Raw genomic sequence first — 21,930 nt, forward strand, 5'->3', positions numbered from 1 at the left:
ACGCAAAGTAGGAGTAAAGTTTAATGGAAAAATAGGAGCATGACCAGGACGTGTAGAATAATGTTATTTCAAAAGGTGCAACTAAAACCGCATTATTTAGACAGATAAGTTTCTGTCCATTTTTGAGCCAGCACTCCCTCTGCTGGCCAAAGAGGGTATTTGCCTTTTATTCTTTTTCTGGTGTTTTTATATATATATATATATATATATATATATATATATATATATATATATATATATATATATATATATATATATATATATATATATATATATATATATAATCACAATTCAAACTAAGGTAAATCTAAAAACTGAGCAATAAGAATAAGAGACTGCACAGTAAGGACACCATGTAAAACAAGATATGTGGTCAACTTAAATATTTATTCACTCTTGTGCTTTATTTAACATATGTAAATGGTAAATAATTGTCTCCTATTAGCATATCACTTAATTGAAGGAACACATAATTGAAACAAAACCGAAGCGAGCAAAAATAAACAAACTCTACTGAGGTTTGTATGTACACAACTAAATTTAAAGTTTTATGAGTATCTTAAAATAACAAACTTTTTTAAAACAACTGAAGGAAATGGTGTAACAACTGTCAGCTCGTTAAAAGCCACGTTGGAATATGTTGAGAAAGAAGATGCGTTCCGCTCGCCTGTCGGAAGACGTGGCCCATGTGACATCAATGACACGGCCCTTTTAACATTTTTGACCAATGAAAGCGACAGACAGGCGGGTGTTTTACCAAAGACAGCCAATCTCTTCTCACGTTTGTAATACGTCTTCGTAGCTTTAGTTACATCCGGGTGAAGACTTTAGGTGAGTCGGTAATTCAGACTGAGACCAAATACTGAATTAAAAACATACCGTTAAGTTTGTCTTGACTTGTTATACATTTATATGTATAAAACTACGAGTTAGTCAACAATATAAAGTCCGTGAAAATTAGAAGCTGCTTTGCGCTTCTAAATTACGTAGCTCAGAAAAGTGGCTAGTTAGCTTTAAGCTAAGCGTTTACTTCTTATATCAACGTCCGGGTCTGTTTTAATCACCGTTAAAGTCCTGTATCTCCCAACGTTTTTACAGGTTTCGACATTATGTTTATATTTGGTTGTTTCTTTAATGTTTAGGTTATAGCTGTTAGCTGTCGGTGTCCAGGATGTTCAGGTCGCTTCGGTTGCTGCTGCAGGTGCTATGGGCCCAGCTGCTCTGTGGGTGGGTAATGGGCTCCGAGCTAACCTTCGAGCTGCCCGACAACGCCAAACAGTGTTTCTACGAGGACATCATCACCGGTACCAAGTGCACGCTGGAGTTTCAGGTATTCATAATTATGATGGTATTTGTCATATAGCGGCTTTGTAATTGATTTTACCTGTAAGGTTTTTATTAGTATCTAATAATGTTATTTAGTTGAATTGTTAACTAAATGCATAGAAAATTTCCATCACTGTGTGGTTTTGTCTCTTTTAGGAGTAAAAACACAGCTAAACAGATGAGGTCTGAGCCTGTATGCAATAGATGGGACAAAAACACATAGTTGGTGGCAGTATTAGCCCCTTTAATGGCTTTATCTAGGAGGGAGATTAGTTTAAATACAGAAAGACATGGCAAAGTATACAATCGATAAGGAATAGATAAAGTTGTTGGCAGCTACAACTAAGCCAATGGCCCCTTCCTGGAACGTGAAGAAGCTAAGCAGGGTTAATTTGTTATTTTGCATTTTTAATCGATTGTAATGTGACGATGCACATTGATAAACAAGGAAGCACCATATAATTGTAAAAATAAATAAATAAAACTATACCTAACAAGAAACACAAATTTAAACTCAAGAGTTGGCAAGAAAAAAATGAGACAAGCGCTTTCCAAAAAAATGTAAGTAAATTATGAGATTATAAATTTCTCAACAGTGAAAGGTAGTGTATCTCTCAGGGCTACTAATGGAAAATTTTAAGAATCTTAGTGTGTGGTTTATGAGTGATGATAGGAGGAAGTGGGAGACTAATAGATGGGGCCTAGTCTGCAGTAAGATGGCCAGTAGTTTGATCTGTCATGTAAAAAAAAAAAGAAGAAGAAGCAGCAGCAGCAGCAACAGCAGAGCCAAAAAGCAAAGGTCTCAGTTCATGAGTTTGTCTGTTTAAACTCTCACCTATTGGCATGAGTCAAGAGCAAGAACATTTGATTCCAGATTCAGATGGTTGAAATGAACTTTCTTAGTAGGGATTACTAAACTCTGCCTTGGAGTTAGGTCGAGGACTTCCATCTCAGAATATTTTCAGAATTGGCATGCTCTGGATTGACACAGTATTGACTTTAATCAGTGTGATGGATTATTGAGTGCAGAGAACACTCCTATTCTGTCATAGAATTGCTTTGGGGCATGATGAAGTCAGTATATGATGTATCACTTGCGCTGAATATGTAAAAACATTAAAGTTTCTATAAATCTAACAGATTTGTTTTGGACAGTCATTAGTGAGTCCATGGAGTTAATCTATCAAACACAATACCTAATCAAATCACTATTGTGCAATAGGATGTTGCTTTTGTTTAAATAAAAAAAAAAAAATTTTCTTCTCTTTGTTCTCCCAGGTTGTAACTGGTGGCCACTATGACGTAGACTGCCGCCTAGAGGACCCAGACGGTACTACACTTTACAAGGAGATGAAAAAACAATACGACAGTTTTACCTTTACAGCTGCCAAGAATGGCACGTTCAAGTTCTGCTTCAGCAACGAGTTCTCCACTTTCACGCACAAGACCGTTTACTTTGATTTCCAAGTCGGTGATGATCCTCCCCTCTTCCCCAATGAGAACAGAGTCACTGCTCTCACTCAGGTGAGTGTTAGGTTTGCTGATGTATAGCACAGATTGTAGCTATGTGGATAACACTGACAAAATAATAATTCAAAACCACCATGTTAACATTAAACTTGGTCTGGTAGAAGCCTGTTTAGAAGAATAGACCGTTATCACAAGAATGATGACAACAGTCAGAATGTTGTTTTTATCCTTATTATTTTACTTTATGCTTTCTATATTATATTGATCACTCATGTTCAGCATTGTTTCAGCAGTGGTTTATGTTTAGTGTTTTATAAATAAAGTTAATGATTATGATATTCATATAACTGCATAATACATTATTAAAATCAAATAAATATATTAAATTAGCGGCTGAGTTCTTCAGCAGTGAACTTGAAAACCTAAAAGAGGGAAACAAAAATCTTGCGATCATCATTCAGCCTATTGGGCTGCATTTCCTAAATTATTTGTGTCCGAATGCTCCTACAATGTGTTTTTGTTGTCAAAGGGGCAAACTCCCAGAAGCAGCTATGTCAGAGTTTTAAGTTCTTCCCCGTTTCATTTTCAGCTTATTTTGAATGTTAAAAAACATTTCTGTTCCAACTAAATCTCCTAAATCAATCTGCCTTCAATTCCTTTACTTGTACCAGATGGAATCAGCCTGCGTGTCTATCCATGAGGCCCTGAAGTCCGTCATAGACTACCAGACGCACTTCCGCCTCCGTGAGGCCCAGGGGCGCAGTCGGGCGGAGGACCTGAACACCCGTGTTGCCTTCTGGTCTATCGGAGAGGCCATTATCCTGCTTGTGGTCAGCATCAGCCAGGTGGTCCTGCTTAGAAGTTTCTTCTCGGACAAGAAGACCACCATGACACGAGTTGGATCGTAACAGCGTTTGGGCTGCAGGACCTGGTTCATCACTTTTTGTTTATATCTGAGCAGGTGTGCATAGCATAGAGTGAGTAAGAACAACAGTGCTGATGCGAAGGTTTGCTCATATCAAACATTCTGATATTTCCTTCCTGATTAGCACTGTGGTTCTTAAAAACTTTACGAAAATAACTCTTTGGTGGCAAAAATTGTGTTGAGCGGTTTAAGTAAGGTGACAGGAGGGGTAGATGATGTGGTTATTAAAAACAGGTCAAGCTGGCCTGTGGTTAAAACAGACCTTGAGTTGTTATGTTCTTGTTTTATTTGTGTTTTTGTTGTGTCCATCTTTTACCCTTCACTATCTGCTGCATTTTTCAAAGTGCAGTTTGTAGAAAACAAAATTTACTTAATGTTGGGATTTTATGGATATTTCTCCATATCTTCATCTCTGGAATCACACTTGACGCACTTGAAGGCGGCTCTCCACAAAGATTTTATTTGGTAAAATAAAACCCTTGTTTTATTTTACCAAATCTATTTGCTAATAAATAAATAAATCTGTTTACCGTACTAATGGAATAAATACATTCATTTATTCCATTAGGTGAGATAAAGAAAATTGTTTTGGTTATTGTCAGCTTTTCATTTTAAATAAGTCATTTGATAGGATGATGCCAGAAAAAGACCATCATTCATACTAATTTAACACCCCTGCTCAAAACTTTGGTTTGTGCACTAGTCACACTTAGGTAACCAAATGTCTATGAAATAATTAATTGGTAACTCCATGTTCTATCAGCAAATTAATGTCTTGATTTATCACCCAGATTAAATTAAGGAGTTGTACTGTTTTATTTGAATTGGGTGTTTTGTGTCTGAAGGTGGTAAAGCCAACAATTTTAACTCCACAAGCTTTTCCAATTTGTGTTTAGTGATTTATGTAGTCCTGCCTTTTTCTGTTTTAAAGTGTAACGGCATATTTATCCCATAGCATTGTGTTCTTTTTAGTTTTATGCAACACTGTTGTAAATTTGTTTAAAAAGTTTTTTTTTTTTTTCAACAAAATATTTTCATTATTGGGTTAAAATTGTAATTTGAATCAATCTTGTGCTGGCTAATTGGATTGTTTACAAAATAAACAGTAAGCACCCGTATTTCTAGTTTCATTTTGATTTTGACTCCAGAGTAAACTTGTTGCACTAGATTAAATTGGTTTGGTTTTCTGAGATTAATTTTTTTTGTTCACACACACACCACCGAGACACAACCTTCCTATGGATTATCAATGATTTGTTGCAGAGTCATAATGATATGAGATCAGCTAAAATACATTATTACTTTTATATTTTAATGGCTTTAAATTTATTGATAATTTATCGACCTGCTTTACCAGTGTTTTTTATTCATTTTACTTTCCATTTGTGTTAATTGAATCGAACAGATGATTTAAAAACACCTGAATGGTTTACTATAATATCTTAGATATGCAGTTGCATTTTGGTTTTTTCATCTTTTCTAGTCACCTTGTGATAAATACTGATGTGTGGTGGAATGTTGGTGTTTCTCAAAACCTTATGCACTGGTAGTGATAGGTCACTATATCTGTGGTGTTTCTTGGATGTTAAGTTACTGGGATATTTGAATAAATTTCTGTTCAAAATTTCTGTTTTTTTATTTTATTTTTTTAGCATTTTGTGAAGAAAGGCACATTAAGTTTAGAGTCGTACCTCTTGGTCATCTTTCTTTCAGCCTGTAGGGGGCGGCGTTACCAAAGCTACCGGAAAAGTCGTCAGACAGTGTTATAACTGCCCATTTGGAAGACGGTAGAAAAAGATTAACACGTTTATACTTTAAATTGAGACTACTTTGCCCTCTCGGACAAAAAAATAAATGACCAACTAAGGCAACAATTACGTTTAAACATGCAAAAAATATTAAATCGCAGTTGGATTGGAGTGTGTTGCACTTTTAAAAGGCTGATGTAACCTGCCATAGAATATTGTCCTTACCAATTAACATTTTTACACATCAAGGTTTTATAATAGACAAATGATTTCCGTTTGCTTTCTCTTGTTTAGGTCACACTATGTTTCATTATGCTCTGTTTTCCTATTTTTATTTCTGCTGCTGCCTACAAGAAGTTATCTCATTGCACTGAAATATAACAAACTTTTTTTTTATATTAACTATATTTTTTGAATATAGGTAAACTTTAGTCATTACATCTGTTACAAACTTCATAATTATGAAGTGGAAAGAAGATTTTAAGGCAAATAGATTTTTATCTTTCTTTCAAAAGTGTGGTACTCATGAATATTCAGCCTAGTACGTTCACCAGTTGTTGCAGTGACAACAGCAAATAATTTGACATATGTCTACTAATTTTACACATCTATACACTGAACTTGTTGCCTATCCTTCATCCTCAGACAGATGGGAAAGATTTCATCTGTTAAAATGAATTGTCAAGCCTTTTCACAAATTCTCCATCGGATTTAGGCCAGGACCTTGCCTGGGTTATTCTAACATACAAATATGCCTAGATCTGAATCGTTCCATTGTTGCTCTTACTGGATGTTTAGGATCGTTGTCCAGTTGGAGGTAGAGCCTCCACCGCAGTATGACGAAGGTTGTGTCTCTTCAACTTTTCTTCCATGTTTGCTCAATAGGCAGCTCAATATGTTTTCCTACCCAGAGCATGAGCCGTGTCCCTACAGTATTCCCACAACATGGTAATATTTGCATGTTTCATCATGGTGTGTTCAAGAGACGTTTTCCATTTTACAATGTACTTTGCATGTTGGCCAAAAGTAACATTTTTGGTCTTACCTGTAATAATAAAAATGCTGAATTTTCCTTACACTTCACGATTCTGCGTTTCTTTGTGTTGGACTAGAAAATCCGAGTATTGTAGCATCACAAATGAAAAAATAAAATTCAGTCAGCGTGAATACTTTTGCAAGACACTACTGATACATTTGATTTTCTTTTAATGTTGCAGGAGGAAATGTTATTTGGATTCCGAATTTTTTAAAACAATTTTTAATCAGATTTTTTTGTAATCTGATTTTTAAATTTCAGCTGAGAATCCACATATTTTTACTTCCTCCAAACTCGTGTTTTAGTAAGCCACATATTTTACCAAAGTTTGATCAATGCACTTTTAGACTTTAGTTTCCTACGATTGACTACGTAACAAGCTATGCGTTCTGTGATTGGACAGTGACCCGTCAGTCATTCTCCTTTAAGGAGAGAAACGACTGCGTTGAGCTTGTGATTTGACAGAAACTGAGTCGTGATCATCCGGTCTGCCCGTGGGCGGTTAGGCTCCTAATTTACGTTTTACCTCTTTGGGAAATATTCCAGCGAGTCAGTTCGCTGAGTGGTTTCACCGGAAGAGTATAACCCCCCGTTTCTAGGGGGTAGAATCCGTTTCCTTTTGATTTTTGCTTGTTTTTTGACGCCTGTGAGAAGAAACACTCCGCTCTGACACTGGGGGATATCCCCAACTCTTTCGGTCGTTTTTCCAGGCTAGGCTAACAGCCGCAGCAGTAGCACGGGATTACGGGCGGGGGTGAATTTCTTCTCTTCGGCCCTAAGAAGGAGGATATAAAAACCGTGAAATGCCGTGGAACAATGACGAGCGAAGGGAACAGAGCTGACGAAGGAGAGGAAGATACACCAGCGGGAGAGAGTCGCTCAGACGAGCAGTAAAGAGGTGAAAAGTAGAGCAGTATTCGAGCTTCATCGATCAAGGAAGTTTATTAGCTAACTCGCTAGCTCGTCGTTAAATGTACCGCCTGATCATCAAGGGTCGTTTGAAACGACTCGGTTATTAATAGACGTAAAGTTTCACATAACCGACTGTACTGATGCCAAAGTGCTAAGGCTCATCTGTTAACAGCCTCGTTCCTTTCTGGGCTCTTAATAACGAAAACGGAAGCTAACTAGCTTAGCGTTAGCTTGAAATTGGAAGGTTGTAAACAAAGGGTTCCCAGCTTCAAGTGACCCTTGCCCCCTTTGTTTTACCGACATCATTACCCTTTGACCCCAACCGTGAAGCTCGCCGTCAGACATGGATTTAAAGACGGCGGTGTATAACGCGGCCAGGGACGGCAAACTCCGTTTGCTTCAGAAACTGTTGGAGAACAAAGATGGACATGAAGTCACCAAGCTGATGGGCGAGAAGACGAACGGGGCCACCCCGTTGCTGATGGCCGCCCGGTACGGCCACCTGGACCTGGTGGAGTACCTGCTGGAATGCTGCTGCGCTCCGGTCGAGGTCGGGGGCTCGGTGAACTTTGATGGGGAGACGATAGAAGGAGCGCCCCCTCTCTGGGCTGCCTCGGCGGCGGGTCACCTGAAGGTGGTCCAGTCCCTGCTGGGGCACGGAGCTTCTGTCAACAGCACGACCCTCACCAACTCTACGCCCCTGAGGGCAGCTTGCTTTGACGGGCACCTGGACATCGTCAGATACCTAGTAGAGCACAAAGCTGACCTGGAGGTGGCCAACAGACACGGACACACGTGTCTAATGATTTCCTGTTACAAGGGCCACAAAGAGATAGCGCAGTACCTGCTGGAGAAAGGTGCGGATGTCAACAGGAAAAGTGTAAAAGGTAAGCTCAAAAGTACACAGACTACACTGTCTCGGCCTTCTTGGGTGTCTTAGGCTAGTGTTTGACTAAGTATTTTTAATTTCAGGTTCTTTATATAATATAATGTCCAAGAAATGTACTTTAAAATCAAAATGAACAGTTTTATTTGTGTATGAATGTAGAAAATAACATTGATCGAATCCAATCTGTAGTTGTGTATACCTCAGGGCTTAGGGAGGTATAATGGAATAAGCAGTTGACCAAAATCGACTAAAACCTAATTAAATTTTAGTTTTTTTTTCTTTTGTTTTTTTTGTTGTCAGAAAATAAGTCAATTACTAATAAACCCAGAAGAAGTAAACATATGGACAATCTACTGTCTGCAGCTGTTGTCTGCACACTAACATTATTTGAGTTTTGTCCAGATTTGGTCTTTTCCCATCAGAATTTGACAAGTAATTTTTTTACTTTTCATGCACTCATGTTTTTAGCCTAACTACTACATGTGCTGTCTGTCCCCAGCTAATGCAGACTTTGGAATCATGGGTAAAAATCAAAAAATCTTCAGCTTCAGGAAGCCTACCCAGTTACATCAAGTCATTTGCTTTGCGGTAATCCCTCTTCTTCCCCAGTAAGCAAGGGGTGACGGTAGGAAGGACCGACTTCCTTTAAACATAAACTAGCCTCTAGCAGAATCGGGTCAGAATTAATCATATTTAACTGATCGCATACAGACAACAATATTGGCAACATTTGTCAAGATAAAATGCTTTCAAAATGATACAAGGAAAACTTATTGAAGATGGAGATGAAAAGAACTTAAATTAATAGTTTTAAAATTTGTGTGATTTATAAAAAAAAGCATGCACACATGAAATTTGTTTTTGGTGTATATGTGCCAACATGAGATAACGGATAAAAAGGCCCAATCAGAAGGCAGAAACTGGAGCTGGTCTCCCTCATAGTTGTGGAGCTTGGGGACCACCACTACCTGTGATTAGCTAAAATCATTGAATACTGCGGACTCTGTCTAAAACACCTTATAACAGCCTGTTTTAATAGTTCAAACATCAAATAAACCTTAATATGCATTAGTAATGACGGTAAAAACTGTCTTCTACTGTAGAAGCCATCATCAATGTCCTCCTCATCTCCTCTCTGACGTGCAGTCAATCAGTGTCAGGGGAAATGAATGTGCTTCTGGATTTGCTGCTTTGCAAACATCAGCCAATAGGGTCTCATGTAGTATTGCTCCTAGGAACTTCAACTTCCCATGCTTTATTTTGTTTTGAATATTTTAGATGTTGATAATCTACATAATCATATCCATTAATGGTTAAAGGGAGATCATCTTTTAATTCCTTTCCTGCTGGATTCAAACTGTTGATGCCAATCACAAAAACCAGCAGCACAACTGTTCCCTTTGTGTTGTGATTTTGGGAGGTCAGACCTCAGAGAAGACAAGATGGCAATATTGGCCTCTAAAACTAGCCAGATTAATTCATCAAAATGAACCAGAACCACCACAGAGTTTCTAAAACGATGTCATATGATGCAAAAATGGAGATGCACTTGCGTATTTCTGGCCTAAATGACTCAGCATACCAACACGAACTTCTGGTTTCACAATGGAAAGCTACGTCAGCTCTGTCTCTGTCTGGGTGTGTCTGAAGTTTCAAACTTAGGTTTTCACTTGGAGTTCCAGAAACACTGAACGATCACAGGACATTTATTTACTCATAAATCATGACAATAGTATATGATTACAAATTATAGTATTACATGAACCTCAGTCCTTTATTTGTTGTACAACTTAATGTAACATACAGTGTGTGCACCAAATAAGTGGTGCTTTGGAATGGTAAAGGCTTGACATGAGAGTTGCGTTTCTCAAAATCTGTCTCCATCGTATAATCCTCATGTAAATCCTGCAGAACAGTGACAAACCTGCAAGCAGGCACATATATTATTAGTTCCCACCTCCTACACATCATTGATTAAAAAAAACAACACTACTAATACAGCTTACCTTCAGCTCGCCTGATTAAATTGCAGCGTATGGGTGATGCAACATTAATTTCTGTTCAGTGAGTTTGAACAGGAGCTGCATGCTCCTTTACCAATACAGCTGTGATCATTGGTACATTTTTTACCCATTACATTTATAATGAGCGACTTCTTGGTGGGAAAAAAACAAATTGATTGGCTCAGTGCTAGTTAAGTAAGCTAGTAAAAAGTGGTTGAGTCAAATAATAGAAATCACCTAATAACAAGCAAACCTCTAGTCTGTCATCAAATCGGTGCTTTTTCCTCCTTTTTAGTTTCTCAATAACTTGTTGGTGTTGAGGCTTAGCTTCTGCTTTCAAATATTCCACAGTCAGCCTTTGTTTTCAAAGTTCCTCTGAAATTCTGAGAGTTTCATATCTTCACTATTTTTACTTTTTTAGATGTAGCAGCTGCATGATTAGGGCCAAATAAGGGAAAAATATTACCGTATTCTTTATGCAATATCCCTAATATACGAAGCATGTTTCTGCAATCAAGTTGTGAAACTCTCAATCACACATGTTGGACATTTTAACCTCCTGTAGCTCGGTCATATTAAACTGCTGTCAAAGTTTTTGTGAAAGGTTTGTTTTGATCCAGTTGGAGCCTCAGGTGTAACTTATCCATAAACCACTAAATCGAACTTGTATGTTTTTTGTTTGCTTGAAAACTGAATAATAGATGTAGAAAAAGATGCAGGTGGCTCTTTAGTGCATTTAAATGGTTGCCTACTTTTTAAAATAAAAGTAAAACGTATGCATCTACTGCAGAAATTGTAGTGGGTTTAATTCTGGAAAGATTTATTTTTGATCTGGTTAAAAGCTCCTTTTTCTCAAAGATCAGCCCTTTAAGACCGAGATATTTTAAGACGGCATCAGTGGAGCTAATCAAGGATTTTTATTTTTGTTACAATTTAGAAACTGTAAAGAGACTTTTTGTAGCACTCCCAAGAAATAGAAGGAAAAATGTCTCTGTGACAGAGACTGTCTGGGGGGAAAAAGTATTAAAAGATGACATTGTGTGTGTGCGTGTGTGTGTGTGTGTGTGTGTGTGTGTGTGCGAACAGCTCTAGTCCATTCCTTTTAGATTTATTTACCTTTTTTATGCTTGACCCATTTGTAGGTTAGTGGGTTAGCAAATGTTCAATAGAAATGGGCAAGATAAAAATATTCAAAAAAATACATTGAGATGTTTTGAAAACTAAAGTCTGTTGGGCTGTTGAAGTATTTATACCTTTTTGTTTTGTCTTCTGTCTTTGCTTTTTGTGTTAATGATGTGTTTTTATACACATCAGGGTTTTATATGATTAAATGCAAATGTAAAATTGAAGAAGGGGCAAAAAGAGAAAACATCTCCTCTTCCTTCTGAGGAAAACAATCTCCACAACATGATTCTTCCACAAATGTGTTCCTTAATAGACATGCTGTTCAGTTTTCCTTTTTTTTTTTGTTGAGGTGATATACAATATTAGTTTAGCTTATTTTTGGCATTTGGGCCAGATGGTCTCATTTGACCAGATGTATGTTTGTGGTTTCTCTCTCATAGCTTGTGGGGAACTGCAAACTTGACATCCCAGCTATTTTCTTGCCACTCCTCCATTAAGGCCCGATTTGTGGCGAACACAACCAGAGGTTGTCCTGTCAGCCGCTGCTGTGGTTTTCTGCAGAGCTATCATGGATGTCTTGGCTGCTTCTCTAATTGATGGTCTCCTTTCTTAGCCTATCTCTTTGCCAAGTTTGCAGTTGTGCCATGCTCTTATTTTGGGTACAGATTGAACATCTTGCAGACAACTCAAAGTTGGGTTGTAGTTTTTTTTATTTTGTTTTCTCCCCTAAACCTCCTTAGAACTTCTCCATAACATTCTCTGCTTTTGACCTTAGTCTTCATGATGCTGTGTGCTCACAAATGCTCTCTGATAAGTCTGTGAGGCCTTCAGAGACCAGATGGATACAGGAAGTCACACAGGTGGACTCTGTTTACCAAGTGGGCGACTTTTGAAAGTAGCAGTTTTGCTCTGGGTTTTATTAGATCTGCTCAATGCATCCAATCGCAGTTGTCATCAATATCTTTCTGCAGCATCGCAGTCGCGAGGGACAGCTTGGCTACAATATGTGACAGGATTTAACATTTTAGGTGTCATTCGTTGAAGATCTGCAAACCAAACATTTAGCCAGTTAAATGGACACCAGCAACCAGTGGTGGGGACATCGATTATGGTGTTGTATTATTATTGCAATTAAATATTTAGCTTAAATTGGGCAACAATAAATCTTATTTTTGGTGCATTAGTAAACTTTTTTTAAATTATTATTGTTTTCGCTCATGTGTTCAATAATAACTTAATTCTTTTTCTTGTACATCATCATCATTTTCTGTTGGAGTATCATAACATCCAAAAGAAATGCATAGAAGTTTTTGGTTGTTAGATGATAAACTGAGAAAACATCAGAGATAAATACTTTTATATGCCATGGTACAAGATGGCAGAGTCGTAAACAAAATGCAGTTCACAGATCAAGTCAAAGTTTATTTAAATGGCACATTTACAACAACCTCGGCTGTCCAAAGTGCCTCACAATAATTAAATAATCATAGGTAGATAAATCATATAATAAGAAATGAAATTAAGTTGATGGATAATAAAATTGACAGTAAAATACTTGGTAAATTTTCTTGGTAAAATACCAAGAAAATGTTAATGCAAATAAAAACCAAGGCGAGACTTGCTTCATTTCTGTTGCTGCAATTTTACAAAAGTACAATTTTTATTTTATTTTTTTTTCCTTTTGAGACTAAAGACATTTTCCAGCGTTATTGAACCCCTTATGAAAAGATGTTTATTAATTGTGCCTGATGGGATTAATTCCTAGCAGCCTGTAGTGACGCAACATCATTTTCTTTAATGTTCTGATTTTATGTAAATAAGCCTACAGCCTGACTTTAAGGCCTGCGTCGTCTCTGATCTCAGGTAACACGGCGCTGCATGACTGCGCAGAGTCCGGCAGCCTGGAGATCATGCGGATGTTGCTGCAGTACGGCGCAACCATGGAGCGGGACGGCTACGGCATGACTCCGCTCCTCTCTGCCAGCGTCACCGGCCACACGAACATCGTAGACTACCTGACGACGCACCAGCAGGTCAGCCTTTTCCGTCGATAGCCGTGCGAGGCGTTTTTGTCAGCATGAGAACGTGAGAGTTTGTGTTTTGAATCACTTACTGGAAAAGCCGCGTTGTTTCCCCCCCGCAGACGAGTCACACGGAGCGAATTGATGCCTTGGAGCTTTTGGGAGCGACGTTCGTCGACAAGAAGAGAGATCTGCTGGGAGCGTTAAAGTATTGGAAGAGAGCCATGGACCTGAGATACACAGACAGTAACAACATTGTCCACAAACCGGAACCCAAGCAGCTTATCATGGCTTACGACTATGCTAAAGAGGTGAGGATTATTTTTACTGATTGTCGGGTTTTAAAGAAGTGGAGGCTGAGTAAAAGAGACTGCTTTAAACTTTGATTAGGAATTGTTTCTCATTTCATTTAAAAAAAAAAAAAAAAAGAGTCTGTGGTGCTTTCACCATGGTGATATTCCCAGATATATTCAAGTTTTTGAAATCTTCCTTTCAGGTCACAAACGGGGAGGAGCTGGACGGGTTGATCTCCGACCCGGACGAGATGCGGATGCAGGCGCTGCTCATCCGGGAGAGGATCCTGGGCCCCCAGCATCCAGACACATCCTACTACATCCGTTACCGGGGCGCCGTCTACGCCGACTCGGGAAACTTCGAGCGCTGCATCAACCTGTGGAAGTACGCCCTGGAAATGCAGCAGAACAACCTGGACCCGCTGAGTCCCATGACGACCTCCAGCCTGCTGTCGTTCGCCGAGCTCTTCTCCTTCATGCTGCAGGACAGAGCCAAGGGGCTCCTGGGGACGTCCGTCTCCTTCGAGGACCTGATGGGAATCTTGACCAAGAGCGTGTTGGAGATAGAGCGGGCGGTCAAACAGATCGGGCCGATGCCGCCTGACCCCGCTCAGCTCAGCAAAGCCTTGTCGATTATCCTGCACCTCATTTGTCTCTTGGAGAAGGTGCCGTGTACCGCAGAGCAGGACCATTTCAAGAAGGAAACCATCTACAGGTATGTGGCAGAATGAGAAAAATCATTTTCAAGTGATATTCTCTGACCTAATGTTGTTGTACAATGACTCAGTTTTGCTTATAAAATGGGATCGGTGTAACTTTTTTCTCATCAAAGGTCTTTGAACTTTTCTGTCATTCACACCCAAAAAGCTATGATTCAGTCTCAACATCCAGATTGCCTTCATAAGATTAATGACTCATGGCTGTTTGAGTGTTTTTGACGCAGCGCTTCTAAACTTTTACCCGCTTAGGTTCCTGAAGCTCCAGCCGTGTGGGAAGAACGGCTTCACCCCTTTACACCTGGCAGTGGACCGCAACACCACCTGCGTGGGCCGCTACCCTGTGTGCAAGTTTCCCTCCCTGACGGTGGCGTCCATCCTCCTCGAGTGCGGGGCGGATGTCAACAGCCGGGACGAAGACGACAACAGGTCCGCTTTTTACCGAAAACACTTTGACCTAAATTGTTCCTCTGTAGCTGACATAAATAAATAAAAGGCTTGATGCACTACCTTGCAAAAGTATTCACGCCTCTATAAGCGCAGTATAAATGTATGTTACTGTAGCTTTACAGTATGTGATAGACCAATAGTAAGGACTGCACATTTGTGAAATGGATGGGGAAATTTGGCATACATTTCTGTATTTCATTTCTTTAGTTGTTTCAAGTTGTATTGAGAATAAATCGGAATCTGCAAGAGGCCTATGGGATCTCTGGAGGAGCTGCTGAAGAGGTCGAATCTGTTGCCTGTTTTTGCTCTCCAACAATGTGATCTTTATACAAGAGTGCCTGCAGAAGTCCTTTGTTGAAAGAAAGCAATAAAAAGTTAAATTTCTAATTGGCCACACATTTTGAAATATGCAGAGGAAACTCTCCGTGTGGGGGAGTCGCGGGGACTGTAACATCTCCCCCACTTAACTCCTCCAGACTAGTGGCAGCAGCAATTGGCAAACACCTGCCGAGATAATCACATGAACTACTTCAGTCTAAAACTCCTCAGAATGTTGTTAAAGGTTCAGTGAAGAAACATTGTGATGACGTGCAGCGTGTCAGAAAGAGCCACAAGGAAAGTCAAGTCATGTTTGACATGTACAATGTTTTTATAACTGACAGTAACATAGTTAATAGTGCTGTAAATGTACGATGTACAAAGCTGGTCGAGAAATTCCAAAGCAGACTTGTATGCATTGGCAGCTCACACTGTTCACATTTTATTTCTGAACAAAATGTTGTGAGCCACATTTCCCCCCCAGTAACTTCAGCTGTGTTATTCTGTTTGTGGTCAACTTTTAAAATGCCCTGAAATTTGAGCCTGCAGGTGTAAATACTGTTGCAAGTTGCTTGTAGACCCTGTCGGGAATGAATTTGTGGCACAGTCTAACAATCTTATTCATTTTTTTTCCCCCGCAGCCCCCTCCACATAGCCGCATCCAACGGTCACCCCGACATCATGAACCTGCTGATTTCCTGCGGGAATCACTTCGACAGCACCAACGCCTTCCAGCAGACGGCCTGCGACCTCCTGGACGAGAAGGAGCTGGCCCGGAACGTCATCCAGCCCATCAACCACACCACGCTGCAGTGCCTCGCTGCCAGGGCCATCATCAAGCACAGCCTCCACTACCGGGGGAACATTCCCGAGAAGCTGGAAGCCTTCGTCTTGCTCCACAGATAATGATTGTACAGTAACGGGGTCGCGAGGGACAGAAAGCGGAGCGGGAGCTGACTGTATACGTCAAGGAGCTTTACACACGCTTAACCCACAGGGTGTTTAAAAAAACAAAACAAAACGGACTGTTATCTGGGTTTGGTTTGCTAGAAGAAACTCACACTAAATACCCAACTTAACCAGGATGGACTGAATTCGCCGATAGAGCCGCAGCGCTGACCACCATCGGTCGGTGGGGATGTATTAGAATCACAGTGCAACATGGATTATAACCGGTTGTTTCTCTTAATGAACTTGAACAGAGGGATTTACATATTTTTGCTTGAGGAATTTTTTTTTTTTTTTTTTCATATTCCACAATGCTATTTATTGAATGAAACTTGAGAGATTTTTCTCCATGCTGGCTCCCATCCAGTCTCGACATCACCTGCTTCTCTCCTCTCCAGTCTTCAGCCTACTACTACTGTTCTTATTTAGGTTTTTGCTTTTTTCCCCTCACTTTTGCCAACGGACCCGGACTCTTCCTCAGCCATCATCAGGTTTTTTTTTTTTTGTACTCTTAACAACACACAGAGGTTTTGTTCTTTTTCTTTTCTGCTGAGTGGAGTAGATTTTACAGTCATTAGTCTTTCCCACTTTGATGTGTAACAAAGCTTTACAAAATGGGGACAGGGGGATGGAGTGTGTGAACACCATAAGTGCTTTATTTTTCCTATGCACAGGCTGGGCTGTTGGAAAGAGACTGTTGTATTCTGTGCCGGCACTTGTCTGTGCAATATCTCATGAGTTTTTTTTTTTTTTTTTTTTTTTTCGTTTACTTTGTTGCTTCCTTTCGTAATCCGCCTTGTCGGGTGGAGGTGAAACCATAATGCTGACTCTGTGAGAAGAGTGAACGATTTTTGAGCGACTGACGTGCGGGTGTGTGTGTTTTCCATGCGTTGTTATATGCGTAATTTTTTTTTATTTTATTATTTTTTTTCTCGAAGAGTTACACAAACTGAGAGCAGGCGTTTAATGTAGTGGCGCTCATGAAGATTCCATATTGCACACGACGGCCACTGAGAAACCGCAGAGGCCGAACTCTCCAGAGTGCCGGCTCGTACACAAAAGTGACCTCTCGACGCTCGCGCGCGGCTGGCCTTTAAACGGCACCGTTTATTTTAGTTTTGTAAATTTTATCCGACCCGATCGAGCGGCAGAGAAGTCCGGGTTAGCTCGCTAACGTTTGCCTCGCTGTGCATGTGCAGCCCGTCACCGCGGGAGACCTCCCATGACGACTCCCACCAGACCGCAGCTGGTACGTCTTGTACGAGCACCAGGACTGAAAAACGAGGGAGTGAAGAAGATGCCTCAATACACAGATTAGTAAAGCTTTGTGATCATCATGTTTGCACATATCAGCTCTAGACATGTGGGTTGAGAGGAAGGAGGGAGGGGGAAAAAGGGCTTTTCATAATTTGTAGGATTTCATATTGCAGTTCCAAACCAGACAGAAAATGTACTAGGGCACCCAGGGCAACTCGATTTGATCGGCACTTTACTACAGCGGAGATTAAGATTTGATATGGCATTAATCAAGTTCATATCTTAATTACCAGTTTGACAATAAAACCATGTTGCACTTGTCGTCTTGACCAAATCTCTTTCTTTCAGAGTATTTGCCGTTTGTGAGTTTTACTGTTTTTCTGCTTCAAATATTTTATCCTTAAGTATTTGTTGGCTTTAATAGAAGTAACTGGGATTTAAAATGTTGCATATTCTTAAAAAGCCTGAGCAGAACACAAACATACTTTCATTGGGTGTCTCTTGGTTCATATTTCTGGTGCTTTTGCTTTAAAAAAAACAAAAAAAACCCTGATGTTCTTTCTGAACAAAGACACCAAGTATCCCCCCCACGCTCCCGAAGGGAGGATTTTAAGCAATTTGTTCTTTTATGCCAGAAAAGATGATGTGATTTGCACAAAGCTTCATCTGCTTTGTGAAAACAAGGAATCCCATGAAGACAGAAATGGAGAGCACACAAGGAACTATCTGTAAATTGTGTTCGTAATGTAAAATTAAAAAAAGTGAAGCGATCTTGCAAAGTAAAGAAGTTTCCAGGTTGGTCTTGAGCTGATCACCTGTTTGATAAAACTTGTTTAATTTGAGTTCAATATTTAACTAGACTTATTAGATTTTATTGAATTGCCTTTAACAGTCAAATGATTCACAACGTTAGTCGATACATTTATCCTGCAGCAGAGCTGAGATTTTTTTTTGTGGGTTTTCGCTTATGGATTTTTTGCAGATTGGCCAACACTGAGCCAAGAAGCTTAAAATCAGGGAATTGCTGATCTGATGATACGAATACATCCACATCTAAATGCCTGAATTTTGTCACATCTTTAATAAATTGCTTAAATTATGGGTTAGCAATGCTAAAAGAGCTGCAAAATTGTTAAAAAAAATGCATTACCAGAGATGTGCTTTGTTTGTAAAGATAAATTTAACTCCACACATTCAGCTACAGTCTGATAAACCTCTCTTCCTTCTGTTGACATTTGTTTAAATATATAGCAGTTAGCTGAAATACTATTCTGACAATAACTTGTCCTTGTTTTCAAGCTACTGTTTTGAGATTTCAGTTATACTTCAGTTAACAGTTTACAGACGAAGGTTGCAGGGAAAAAAACTCCTACTGCTTTATTAACTTTAAATTTATTTTAAACATTTTTAATGACTAGTTGTGGCTTCCCTTCTCCCCAACACTGACTCTACTACTGGTTTTTATTGGTCAGTTCTATTTGGGACATGCCTAGGCCCTTCCTTTGGTTTTAAGTAAATTTAAAAGCAAAATCTTAATCATAAATACACCCCAAAACAACCTTTTATAGAAGCCGGTTATTAGCTTATTTTACTGCGATCCCTGGAACCGTTTTCATGCAATGTAGTAAAAACATACAAAATAATTTGCTGCTGTCCAACAACCACACCAAACAAGCTTTGCAAGCAAAAAAGGTGACCCAGCTGAAAACCATTCCAGATGAACAATTTTCAAAGGCCACCTTCGTGTCTGGCATTTGAAGCTCTGTCCCCCTGCTTCCTCCACACAGACAGCGGTAGCCGATGCCAGAATGTCACACCTATCCCTCCCGAGCGCTCAGAAATGAATCACTGCCAGGATCTCTTAACAAAGCAGAGAGTGGGGATTTCTTAATGAGTCACAAACAATGTGGTTTGGCCATGTCTGCCAGTGTGTGTGCGCGCGCAGCTGACTTCCAAGGCAGGACAAAGCTGGTTTGGGGAGATGCTTCAAACGCCGCTCATCTCTTGTTTTCTTTAATCTGGATTTCCACTTCTTTTTTTTTTTTTTTTTTTTTTTGACGTCTCATTTTGAACGTAGATCACTTGGGTTGGCCTAAAGAAATCAGACGGCTGGAGGAAGTGAGGCAAAAGGTATAAGCAGTTTTGGCTCAGTTTTAAAGTCCATGTCATTTACTGGCACGGTTGCTCGGGGAAGTGTCTGTAAACTGCTTTATCACACATCACGCCCTGCTTGACTCGCACAAACATTACTCAGCAGGTCAACAACATAAGATACAAAAGACCTTCCTATTATCTTTTGGAGCAGAGAGAGAAAAATCCTCCTGCTCTTCATCTTCTCCCTTCAGAAGCTGCAGCTGACCTACATCTCCCTTGGCAGGAATGTACTGTAAATATCCCTCTTTGAAGGTAATTGTTAAGTATGCTGGATGCATGTGGCTGGATTGAACAAGTCGAGCCTTGTCGCAGCAACATGCAAGTGTACGTGCAGTCCTGCCCCACTTTCCATACACATGGAGATTTATAGCGGTGTCAGCACCACGTCCCTCAAGATGGTGGCAAAGCCGAAGGAGGGAACAGAAAGGGGGATGGGGGGGGGGGGCTGCAGAGGAAGAGGGGAGTGCAGCTGAAATGAGCAAGACTGTGCACACATAAAAGCCAGATTTTCTTGAAAATCACTTGTCAGCTCCGGCAGAGAGTGGGTGTAGTGAGTCACCGGGTTGCCCATGAAGTCCCGGGAATGGAGGAGCAGATGGGAAGCTTCCGTCCTGAAAAGGTTGCGAGGGGGTTAGAGCGGAAAACACTGAGCCTATTCTTCTCTGCGGGATGCGCATTCAGTCAAGCTTGTTTTAAATTGCACAATGTTGCTATATAAGCGTAATCACTGCTAAGTAAAAGCATGAATCTTTCAAAGCGAGCAACATCTACAATGACTTTAGGCGTTTAATATTATGGAAGGGAAGCAAAACCAAAAGGACATCTATACCAGAATTTAAAGTTGTTCTCAACACCTTCACTACATGAGTAAAATCCTTTCACTGGCTAAATTTGATTCGTTGTAAAATTGAGTTATTGTAGAGAATTCACGTAATGCTGAAAGTAACGGAAGGAAAAGGATTTTGACTTTTTTTAAAAAACAAAAATCTGTATACAGTTGTATGCACACACGTTCAGTCCATTTACTCGTTTACTATCAAACTCCGAAATAGTTTGTTAGCAAATCTAATTAGTGAGTAGATTCCTCCTTTGCTTACTTTTATCTTGATCTAAACTAACTGAATTTGCCAGAAAACATTAGTGAACAAACAGCATAACAAACAGGTTGCGGAGATTTCTAAAGCATAATTAAGATAATAGAACAATTTTCCAAGCTTTAAATGTCTAATAGAGCTGTGGTCAATCCATCATCCAGTTGCTATGCTACCAAGGCAACAGCATCTGCATAAACAAACAAACTGAGCAAGGAAGGCATTCCTTTTAGAAGCATTCCAATTCTGGCATTTATAGAAAAGTGAAGAAAGTCAGAAAAAACAGTCTTAGTTTGTCACAAGGGTAATAGAAGGTTAGATGTGATCCACATGAGAATCTTTGATCAAACGTGGCAGAAAACACCCTGAACATGGCATTTGTATGATGAAACACGGTAGCTGCAACATCAGGCTGTGGGACTGTTCTGGTCAAATGGGAAGATGGATGGAGGTAAACGGGGAACCTGGGAGAAAACCTGTTAGAAAACCTGATAGAAACTGCAGAATGGATAAAACTGAGGCACCTGCTCAGGAGCTCTAAAAATACAACCAGAGCTAAAATAATTGTCAGTGTACTAAAATGGCCTAGTCAAAGCACAGCACTAAATCCAGTTCAGAATCTGTGGAAATACTTAAGTGATCACAGACACTCTCCAGCCAATCTGACTGAGGTGGAACTAGTTTTAGAAGAAGAATGAGCAACAGGTTCTGTCTCTAGGTGACTACGGCTTATCTAACAAAACCCCAAAGATCTGCAACTTAGTTTGCTCCAAAATGGATTGTGGGACGTGAAAACAAATTTCTTTCTAATGTAAATTTAAAAATCAGGTATGGTTTTTATTCCTCTTCACAATTCTGCACTACACTGTGCTTGTGCATTACATAAAAGCTCATCAAACTGCATTCAAGTTGAAAGGATTTTAATAAGGTACTCTCTGTTTTGGGATTCTTTTTTTTTTATATATAAATAAACGCTTTTATCTTTTTTTTTTTTCATTTGTGACCAAAAGGTTTAAATGCAAAACATCTCAAGTAGTTTTTAGTATATCATCCATGGAGAGGGCTAAAAACATTTTTTTTATTTATTCATTCAGTTGTACAAAATGCTGCCTTGCTGTTAATTGTTTCAGCAGTAAAAGCAAGAATTAGATCGTTTCTAAGCAAAATCAACAACATAACATTTGAACGAGAGTAAACAACTTCTGCATCTCGTGTTGTCAAAACACAAAATAAGCATGTCAAACCTGA

General features: G+C 39.5%; 2 protein-coding genes across 2 annotated transcripts; both read left to right on the forward strand.

Annotated features, from left to right (window-relative positions):
• The first annotated feature begins 704 nt into the window (after nt 1-704).
• On the forward strand, nt 705-3,844 carry tmed7 (transmembrane p24 trafficking protein 7). The gene is made up of 4 exons (XM_008418433.3): nt 705-831; nt 1,143-1,330; nt 2,605-2,850; nt 3,468-3,844. Exons 2-4 carry the CDS (start codon nt 1,172-1,174, stop codon nt 3,702-3,704), a joined length of 642 nt encoding a protein of 213 aa, XP_008416655.1. The 5' UTR covers nt 705-831; nt 1,143-1,171; the 3' UTR covers nt 3,705-3,844.
• Nucleotides 3,845-6,953: 3,109 nt separating this feature from the next.
• On the forward strand, nt 6,954-17,758 carry fem1c (fem-1 homolog c). Its single transcript, XM_008418432.3, has 6 exons — nt 6,954-8,304; nt 13,298-13,467; nt 13,578-13,766; nt 13,952-14,463; nt 14,717-14,893; nt 15,874-17,758. Exons 1-6 carry the CDS (start codon nt 7,761-7,763, stop codon nt 16,136-16,138), a joined length of 1,857 nt encoding a protein of 618 aa, XP_008416654.1. The 5' UTR covers nt 6,954-7,760; the 3' UTR covers nt 16,139-17,758.
• Nucleotides 17,759-21,930: the final 4,172 nt, after the last annotated feature.

The sequence above is a fragment of the Poecilia reticulata genome, chromosome 9 (assembly GCF_904066995.2).
Source record: "Poecilia reticulata chromosome 9, P_reticulata-male-v2, whole genome shotgun sequence".
Classification (NCBI taxonomy): domain Eukaryota; kingdom Metazoa; phylum Chordata; class Actinopteri; order Cyprinodontiformes; family Poeciliidae; genus Poecilia; species Poecilia reticulata.

What these genes read in the sequence shown, in the direction of transcription:
- fem1c (XM_008418432.3), top strand. Translation starts at nt 7,761, where the DNA reads ATGGATTTAAAGACGGCGGTGTATAACGCGGCCAGGGACGGCAAACTC. An exon ending in ACCTGACGACGCACCAGCAG is followed by an intron (nt 13,468 to 13,577) that starts GTCAGCCTTTTC and finishes TCCCCCCCGCAG; the next exon opens with ACGAGTCACACGGAGCGAAT. An exon ending in AAGAAGGAAACCATCTACAG is followed by an intron (nt 14,464 to 14,716) that starts GTATGTGGCAGA and finishes TTACCCGCTTAG; the next exon opens with GTTCCTGAAGCTCCAGCCGT.
- tmed7 (XM_008418433.3), top strand. Translation starts at nt 1,172, where the DNA reads ATGTTCAGGTCGCTTCGGTTGCTGCTGCAGGTGCTATGGGCCCAGCTG. An exon ending in AGTGCACGCTGGAGTTTCAG is followed by an intron (nt 1,331 to 2,604) that starts GTATTCATAATT and finishes TTGTTCTCCCAG; the next exon opens with GTTGTAACTGGTGGCCACTA. An exon ending in GAGTCACTGCTCTCACTCAG is followed by an intron (nt 2,851 to 3,467) that starts GTGAGTGTTAGG and finishes TACTTGTACCAG; the next exon opens with ATGGAATCAGCCTGCGTGTC.